Consider the following 9,830-nt stretch of genomic DNA (forward strand, 5'->3'; position numbering starts at 1 on the left):
TAAAATTTACCGACACTCATTAATTCAGGTTGAGTTGAATCTTAGGTTCACCCACACATATTGTTACAATACATTTAAAGCAATTCCTTGCCATCCCACTTTACACACATTGCCCTTTCACAACACACAAATTTCCTCAACACCAAAATAACATGCAACAAGAATAATTTTATGTTTTATGTTTAATTTTTTTTACAAGAGTATATGTGTTGTATGATTAATTATTACCTGCTTAACTTAATTCTATCATCACCTGTATCAGTTATGAGGAACTCCTGTTAGTTAGTGCTGCATTATATATAGGGTAAAGGAAGTTAAAAAGGACAAATTAACTTATTCCTATTTTATTAAGACTCAATACACAAAATATGATTGCAGTACGTATATGTTATTCTGTTATCCTCACTCTTACACTCTAATGATTACCAGGGTTAATGCCTACAGTACAGTACTTATGAAATGATTGTCCTTATCGACTTACATCATTGCCCCCTCACGGTACTCACAGCTAAAGATTTTGTCCTTGGCCTATACAAAAACCTTCTTCAGCTGACTAAATTTTTCAGAGAAAGCTCACCCGTAATTCACATTTATTACTATCCAATCACTATGGCTTTTCCAAGTCTAATAGGTCTCATTTCTGCATTGTGAATGGTCATATAATATTGTAGGCAGAGTCAGAGCCAATGACACTAGGCACAGTGTAATGTTTTACAGGCCATTGGCCTGACTAGTTGTGGAACAATTATGTTTGACAGGAATTTTAAAACCAAGATCAAACCTCTGTGTCTTAAAGGGGGAACGTGTATTTTATAGGTAGTTAAGGCATGTTATACTTGGCATACTCAGAACACCCAAATACTAATTTTGGACAAAAACACCACAAACAACAGAACTAAAAAAAGATCCAAAATAAAGCATTCATTACAAAAAAAAAGATGCAACCACAGTTTTCTTCATGCAAAACCACCTTGACACCGGCGGCACAACATCTCGCTCATTGTTGCGATATCATGTTGAATCATTAAATGCATTACAGCACAAAATTACTTCACCTCACCCAACAATATCCCACCAACCTCTTCAAACACAACCATCCATAAATACTTACATAACAGCTTAGCAACATCCTCTAGCCAGATCGAAGAGGAAGATAAGGGTTTAAGTCTTTTGTTTCTATAAATATTGATGGATATATTTTTATTTGCAGAGTCCAAGGACAATGTCAACGCAGTGTCCAAAACTATGAAAGAGCCAGTGGTGGTCCTCAATAAGCTCTCCTCGGAGGTCAGTTTTATGTACAGCTGTTCTTCTATTTAACAGCTTATTGGTATCAGTAGTTTCATATTAATCATGGAGTGGAGAGACTGAGCACAGTGTTAACAATAGGGAGTTATATTGTACTACAGTATGTGTTTGTATTATAAAGTACATGCTGAGGGTAAGGGGTTGACATATGACGCAATGAGTAGAAAAGTCAGTCATTTTATTTAGTGTGTGTGTGTGACATGTACTGATATAGAATTTTTAGTTTTGGATCATTACTTAGAAATATATGTTGCCATGAAGATGGTTAGTGCCACGTTTAGGTTTGAATGTTGGTGAAGGAATTATTTAAAAAAACCTAAGGACAGAATAATTTCTTCTAGTAAATAAAGTTCTTGGTTCATGCCTGAAAATCCCAGAGGCCTATTAGGACTGGGGCCCATGTGACCTACAACTGCAGCACAGAACCGTAGAGTGAAGTTGACAGAGTTATCCAGAATCAAATTAAATTTTCTAATTATTCTTTAGATTTTATTTATATTTTCTGCATTTTTAACCAGGAGTGTCATAGATGTACCATAATACTATATTTTTTTCCAGGAGCTTAAATCTATGGCCCGTATCCCCAAGCTTTCAGGAGTTGGAAGTAATGCTAAAACAGAGAAAAATGCTGATATACCCTCCAAAAACAGGTGAGTAAAGGATCTTGATATAGTTTAGCCTTCCTGTAGTGTTTCTGTATGGTAGACAACCTTGATATAATTGTGGATTTATTTTGTGTTAAGAGAAGATTAACCATTTTTTTCCCATATGAATGTTAGGTTGTGCTGCTGTGAGGTGTACTTGTTTATACATTACTGTGCATGTAAATTTTTTGTGAGAAAATAATATAAATGCTGAATGTAAATATAAATTTGTTATCACAGAAAATTATTAAATTTAGGTTTTCAGGCAAACATTTATTTTCTGTATTTAGATCCATGACATCATCTCCTGCCTACACATTTTTCATCATGACACAATACCTGTCTTATAAATCACCACTGTTACTTTAATGTGTGGTCTAGTATCAAAGTTTAGTGTTTAGATGTAAAGGAAAGATAATAAAGTGCAGCCTTGTCCCTTTTTTTTATGTGGGTGAGGTGCTGCTGATGGTAGATGATAGATTTTGGAAATTATTAAGTGTTAACTAGGTAGAGTATCATGGTGTGTTGTTGTGGGAAGGGAACACCACAGTGAAACATATTTATTTACAGTAATAAGCGTTAATGGAGAGTCTGTATATGCTCTTAATTCTGGTCACTGCATTGTAGCACCAACTGTAAGTGTTTTAAAGAGTAGGAGGGGAACAGTTGATATTTGTGTGAAAATTGTGCAAGCAATCTAAAATAAGCTTTATAGAAAGGATAAGTGTTTTGTCTGTAAGGCTGTAGAAGCTTCTAAGATTACACAAGTTATCTTTTTGATATTTGTAAGTACTATTTGATCAATAATAATATATACCCTATATGTTTCAGTGGCAGCTCAAGAAGGTCTAGGGGAGCACGGGAAGCAAGCAAGTACAAAGAGGTCAGCTCGGATTCTGAATCAGAAGATGAGGACAAGAAAAAGCCTAATAAATATTTTAAGAATCGTGAAAAGGAACGAGAAGAGAAAAAGAAGAAAGGTAAGTGGCAGTTTCTTTTTGAGAAATGTTGTTAACCTTTTCTGATTATTTTACTCTACTGTACCTTCATGGCAGTAGTGCAGTTGCCCATATTACATATCTTTTCTATATTTAACTTCTCTCATAGCTTCCTCAGTTTCAACCGACTGGCTAATTAATTTGTTTTTACAGACAAAGCTGACCGAAAGAGAAATAGAATACAGTCTGATGAGGATGATTATGACCCTGAGCAGGAAACAAAGCGAAGAAGAAAAGGAGGATATCAGGATGATGAAGAGGATGAGCGGGATGAAGATTCTGACTGTGAAGGGTCAGGACGGGTAAGTTCACTTGTGTATTAATCAGCTTTGTGTCGTGCGATGTGTAGTTGCAGCTATGTAACGTTGGAGTTGTGTACGAGTAAATCAGATGGATACCTTAGGACCTTGTTATGGGGGAGTTGCACCAAAGCAGAGCACATCTAGTAACACATGACAGTGACTGAGGGAGAGTATGTTGCTCTTGATTCCAGCCAACCTGTGCTGTGTGGAAGATAGTTTAGGGTGAGTGAGTGAGTGACCAAAGGGGACAGTTTGCAGGTATATTCGTCTATATTACTGTATTATAGATACTGTACTGTATATTTATTGTAATCGAAAAGTGGCATTTAGTTTAACCCAAGAAGTTCTTAAGGGAGAAACTAGAATTTTAAGTTTCTGTTTTATGGGAAGAGATGATGTCATGCAAGCTGCAAGATGTATTTATAGGTGCACAGTTGTCAGGAAACCAATGATAATATTTTTGAAAAGTGAAAAAGACATTAGGATGGCAACTGTAGGATTAAGGGGATCAAGAAAATCAAGAAGGTTGGTACAGTATTAGCTCTGGTATTCTTGGCCATGGTTAGAGGTCTCATCCCCTCGCAGTCTTTCGACGCAGGTTGTGTCGGTACTGGGAATGGTTTTCACATTTTAGTAAACATTGGGTAGAGTGATCCAGACCCAAATTGCACTCTTAGAGATGCATCTGCCAGCCCACGAGGCTAGTGGGAGGAATTTTGATAGTTCATAGGGCCTTACCACTGTTTTTGTATTTCTGTTTACAGGAGGGTGCACTCATTGTGAGATAGGGGCTAAGTAGGAGGCGTTGTGCCAACAAGTGGGCGTTAAGAGATGTAATCTACGTCAAAAGACTACGAGAAGGGTTAATATAATGTGAGAGAAAATGGTTAACACTGATAATGTAGGAGTTGTATTAGAAGGTATTTGTTGATAATAACTTTGTGGTACTGAGTGGTGCCTCAGTTAGGCCAATAGCTAGATTGAAAGTGTATTTTTGTAAAGGAAATGTTGATATAAGTGTGTTCTGTATTGGTTTGTTGTGACAAATATTTTGAGATTCTGCTGTAGACAACCAGTGTTTTTGCAGCACTAGTCAGTATTGCACAGTGTTCCTGATTGACCTACTGATCAATCTTTTTCCCTAATATGGCAACAACTTTCTTTTTCTTTTCCCTTGCTAATCTTGAGACCCTAACAGAGTTTCCCCAAGCATTGTGGAAAAAATAGCTTTCCTAGTGCTGGAGAAAATGCAAAGGTATTTTTATCTGAAAATTTTTTCCTTAGTCAAGGAAAAGATGTGCAATTTTAATAGATAAAATTTGGCTAAGAGTTAATTCTGTCACTGCAAGAACACTGAAACTTTTTTAAAATAAATCCAGTGTTTGGTGCCATTAGATAATTAAAAAGAAAAAGTTAATTATTTTGTTTTGTTCTCACGGCAGGGCAACAAGAGGTCGGCACCAGCACCAGCACTCCCCAGGAAGTCATACACCAACAAGAGGATAGAAAGGAAGTTAGTGGCCCAAACAGAGAAGCTGACTGCTGAGGAATTAATGGAAACTGGGGTGTATCAAAGATTTAATAGAGCTGTAGAGAAAATATTTGATAATACTGAAGATCTGGACCTCAATGCTGAAATTGGTAAGTGTATTTTTTTTTTTTTTTTTTTTAGGCACATGAACATTTTTCTGGTACTGTATTTGTATTATTTTCTTCTGAAGTCTTTTCCTACTCAGTGTTGGGTGACTGAAAATAAAAGCAATCTCTTTTTTTTTTGCTCATCATTCATTATTACTCCTTCAATCTTATTGCTGTAAAAGATAGTGTTCTATCATGGAACTCCCTGCCACTTATCATAAGTATGGATCACCTTCAGCAGTGCATCCTTCATCCAATATCATTACTTTTGCCATCAATCAATCAATCGTAGTACTGTCCACATATCTGAGGGCAGGCGACCACTGTCCTCCACTCTTAGAGGTTCTCTGTCTATTTTAACATATTCATTGGTAAAAGTGACAATAAAAAAAAAGGCATGTCACAAAGTGAGCTGAAATGACAAAAGTCATGTAACACATTTTTACATTTCTGGTTTGTGTTTGTAATTACAGTACAGTACCTGTGTAGGGAATGTCCAGGTGTACCATGATGTATTGTATGTAGAGGTCAAATAGATTTTGACAAATGAATAATACAACAGAAGAGTTCTAAAGTAAAGAAATGTGATAGTTAGTGTAAGGTAAAAGAATTAGAAATTAACATAATCTTTTCACCCCCAGAGGAAGATGGTGATGTTCCACAGGAGTACCTGATTCCTAAGTATGAGCTAACGGACCTGTGTTCAGAATCGGCAAAGCTAAAGAGTTTAGGCGCCATGGCCATCGTTCCCCCAGAGCGACTTGTCAGGCTCCTTAACATCCTTGAGAAAAATATTCGTGATGGAGCTAAAGTTACTCCCGTTGTAGATGAGGTAAAGATGCTTATTAATAACATTGTTTCTTCTCAATTTTTAAACAGCCTTGATAATGACATTTTCATCTGTTCATATTCAAATTTCAACAGTAAAGTATGTAACAGTATGGAAGGTAACTAAAAGACTCAGGTTTAAGATACTGGTAACACTGAGGCATCTAGCTATTGGTACTCATCTAGGTTGGGTTGAAGATACTGGTAACACTGAGGCATTTAGCTATTGGTACTCACCTAGGTTGTAGACTTGTTGCTGCATATCTTCAAAGTTGTGGTCAGTATTGGCTGAGTCCTTTATTTAGACTAGTGGCAAAATTTAAAAGATATTTATAAAACTTGTTACTGGTCCCTTTTCCACATGAGGCTAAAATTAAATTGTGTAAGGATTTTTTCTTTGTCTTAGTTTTCTTATTTCTCATTGTTTGTACGTTAAGGCACTGAAGAGAAGAGTAATCCTTCACTTTGAATTTAATCCATTACTAAGGCCATTTACTTAATTTTGTAATGGTAGTGTATGATAGAAAGGTTGTGGACATTGGGTGAGAGTGACTAAAAAGTGTGTATGTATATAGTAACTGATGTAGTGGAAGTTAAGGTGAGTGTATGTCAGAGGCATGTCATTCAGTAGTGTTCATATTTAGCAGCAATTATTACTGTCTATTCAAGCTATACTTATTTGGTGAAGAGACTTCAAGTTTAATAATTCTCTTAATTGATCATTGGCACAAGGCCTGGAGCCCAGCACCTGCTACCAGGCCTTGCTGCTTTAAGCTGGAAAGGTACTATAAAAGAAAAAGTGATAATTTTGAATTCCCGTCGTGAAGCTGGAAAAAAAAAAGAGAGAAAAGCTTTGCATATATTTTAACCTCAGATTATACTTTCTATTTCCAATCAGGATGATGATGATGACGATAAATTGTGGCTGGAGTTAGTGATGGAACGTATCTTGCGAGCGATGGATGCTTCCCTCACAGCCATGTACATCATGACTGCTCAAAACATGAGCAAGAGAGTCTACCTCGAAGATGTCATTGAAAGATGTGTACAGTTTACCAAATTTCAGCTTTCCAATACTATATATCCATCTTTTGATCCTGTCTACAGGGTGGACAATAAGAAAGGTTAGTTTTTTGATGAGTATGTTTTGAAGAGTGTAAATAAAGTTTAAATCCTTGCCTACCATTAAGAACAAAAGCATTATTTGTATGTAAGAGGAGATATTTTTGCCAGTCATAATGTAAGGCTGCAAAGTAATAATGTGGGTGAGCTTTTTGAAGCGAGTAACTTATTATAATACAGTACTTATTAATTTCCAGGATCACATTATTGTACAATTTTAGTTGATAATTATACCCAGGAAACAAAACAGTAAAATGGGATAATTTATATAATGGTCAGTAGGAAATGTGAAGGAAAATGTTAAAGCATTTCAGATGCGAGCAAAATTTATTACCATTATTATTGTGTTATGCTGTCACTGGGATGAAAGGCCCTTGGTAATAATGTAATAATGGTTATGATATTGAAATGATTTGTTGGACATACTGTATATGGATTTGGAAAGAGCAGTACAGGTAGTTAGAAAGTTGACGTGGAAAGAATTGAAAATGCGTGGGGGCGAGTTGGAAATTTTGTAACGGTGTGCTGGGTTTTACTTTGGGAATGAAGTGTGTTTTGATAGTTGATTTTTGGAAGAAGAAAACTAGTTTCCTGGGAAGCTAATCACCATAATAGCCAAGTATTTTCATGGTTAGAGTAGAAAGAGAGGTAAAACCAAGAGTGATGGAAAGGGGTGTAAGTTTGGTAAATGATGATATGGAATGCAAACTCGAGGTAAGTTAACTACCGTACTGCTTACAGATGGTACTGCACTTATATACCATTCAGAAAAAGAAGTTGTAAATGAGTATGGAAAAGTGAGTCATTGGAGAAAGTTAAAGGTGCCTACAAAGAAAATTAATAAATTGGTGAAAGTAGAGAAACGAGGCAGAGAAATGAATGTTAATTTGAATGGAGATGGAATGGAGGAAGTGAGGTGCTTCAGGTATTTGGGAGTGGATTAGTGAATTGTGACTTTAGCATTTGAAAAGTAAATGGAATGAAAGCAATAACTACAATGTGAAATGTATGGAGAGTGAAATTTATCAGAGAAAGCAAAGGGGGGATTCACGTGGGAACTGTTGAGCTGATAATCATTATTTAGGGGTGGATTATGGCCTCTGGATGGAAGAGGAAGGGTCAGATTAGACATGGTAATTATAACATGGTTGGGAGCATTATGTTGGGTGAATAACTACTGCATATATAAGAAGAGACTACAGAAGTGGAGGTTATAGAAGTGCAAGAAGTGACAACAGACAGAGAGCTGATCAGGCTTTGCTCTGTAGTTATATTAAGATAATGAAAGGTAAGTAAAGAGTGTATAATTCAGAAGTGGATGGAACCAGGGCAAGATAAAGGCCAGATAGAAGTTTGAAGGCTGGGATGACGTGCTTGAAAGACTGAAGAACTTGGGTGTTCCGTGGTTTTTATGATGAATGTGTGCTAGATAGTTGATGTTGAGTTGTGTGAATCAACAGGTAAGATGACTTGACATGAGAGGCCTTCATACCATCCTTCCCTGCATTATGCACTCTTCCAGTTTTTTCACTTCCGGTTTTCACCTTATTCATTTCCTACGACACGCATGTACATATATGTAATATGTATACCTATATATTTGTTTTTTTTTTGGTTTGTTTGTTTTCCCACCAGATGGATATGTTGGAAACATGAAAAGAAAACGTGCCCAATGTAAAGATGTCCGGAATCGTAGTATTCTAGGCCTTTACAACAAACTTCATGAGGTTGTGGGCTTACTGGCTGACCTTCTTAGTATACAAACCCTCACGGACACCACAGTATTGCAACTGTCCACCCTTGGTGTTGGACCGTTCTTTGTTGAGAATGTGTCTGAATTGCAGCTCTCTGCCCTCAGGCTGGTTACTAAGGTATGTATAATCTGTTTGTCAAGTCATAAACTGAGTGTACAGTACTTCATTAGGTGTATTTAGGTATTGAAAAAGAAGTATCAGACACATTTGTGCCAGTTTTAGCTATAGTTATGAGCCACTTATTGCTATTCATCATTGACAGTGAGTTTTTGTTGTTGAATAAAATCGTGAAAGGTTTTCTAGAGAGGGATCTCTATCCTTGTTGATGGTGTATTGATGAAGATTCTGTATCAAGTCTTGTTGTATAATAAGAAGAGTACAATATTCATTGTAGGTAATTACAAGATTTAGAAATTTTAATTCTGGAACAGGGAAAAATATTTAACAATGATGACCAACATTAGTGATAGGGTAGAGGTGTATAACAATCACTTCCTACTAAACCATCACAATCTCCTTGAACTGGTTTGATTTATTCACTAAAGATGTGATGTATCTTGTTTTACTAGTTAACTGTGAATCATTGCTTTCACCTACAGTAGTATAACAGTAGCTTATTTTTACACAAATTTAATCACTTATTTTCAGCCTTTCAGTTGTGTGTCAATTGTCGAGATCAGTTACACATCATATATAATAAAAGCATTCAATTTATAGCACTGCCCCCATTTGTATTTGATTGGTTGGTAATAAATTTAACTTAAAGGACTGTAAAGTGTGATATGAGGGTATTAGTATTTTTTGTACTAATTAAATTTTTTGGTAAATTTAATTTCAGGTGTTCTCCAAGTACAACAAACACCGTAGATTATTACTGGACGATATTCTGGCCTCAATAGCTCGTTTACCTAATAGTAAGAGGAGTTTGAGAACTTACAGATTAAACTCTGATGAAAATATTCAAATGTTAACCGCCTTAGTGTTACAGTTAATACAGTGTGTTGTTGAACTTCCGGAGCAGCTGGCACAGGTTGCTGGTTGTAAAAGTGCTAGTGAAGGTGATAGTCAAAATTCCAAAGATTCTAAAGACGCCAAAGTTGTGGAGGAAAAGAAAGATTTAAACATGGACAGAGATGTGTTAGTTTGTACTCGTTATGAAACTGCCATGACCACAGCATATAGTTTCTTATCTGTGTTCCTTGAAAAAACTGGCAGCAAAAGTGAGGAAATTGATTA

The 9,830-nt window shown here is 36.1% G+C and overlaps 1 protein-coding gene across 6 annotated transcripts in view; it reads left to right on the forward strand.

Moving 5' to 3' along the window:
- LOC121861783 (nipped-B-like protein) overlaps positions 1–9,830 on the forward strand; it is a 116,330-nt gene that overhangs the window by 78,573 nt on the left and 27,927 nt on the right. For 5 of the 6 annotated variants that reach the window (XM_042359684.1, XM_042359689.1, XM_042359687.1 and 2 more), the window contains 9 exons: positions 1,211–1,287; positions 1,867–1,958; positions 2,784–2,932; positions 3,104–3,252; positions 4,695–4,893; positions 5,532–5,722; positions 6,617–6,842; positions 8,476–8,711; positions 9,433–9,830. The exon at positions 9,433–9,830 is cut by the window's right edge and continues 355 nt beyond it. In XM_042359684.1, the coding sequence (XP_042215618.1) occupies positions 1,211–1,287; positions 1,867–1,958; positions 2,784–2,932; positions 3,104–3,252; positions 4,695–4,893; positions 5,532–5,722; positions 6,617–6,842; positions 8,476–8,711; positions 9,433–9,830 (1,717 nt within the window). The remainder of the gene's footprint in view (positions 1–1,210; positions 1,288–1,866; positions 1,959–2,783; positions 2,933–3,103; positions 3,253–4,694; positions 4,894–5,531; positions 5,723–6,616; positions 6,843–8,475; positions 8,712–9,432) is intronic. The other variant, XM_042359688.1, reaches the window with a different exon arrangement.

The sequence above is a fragment of the Homarus americanus genome, unplaced genomic scaffold, assembly GCF_018991925.1.
Source record: "Homarus americanus isolate GMGI-L3 unplaced genomic scaffold, GMGI_Hamer_2.0 scaffold8148, whole genome shotgun sequence".
In the NCBI taxonomy this organism is placed as follows: domain Eukaryota; kingdom Metazoa; phylum Arthropoda; class Malacostraca; order Decapoda; family Nephropidae; genus Homarus; species Homarus americanus.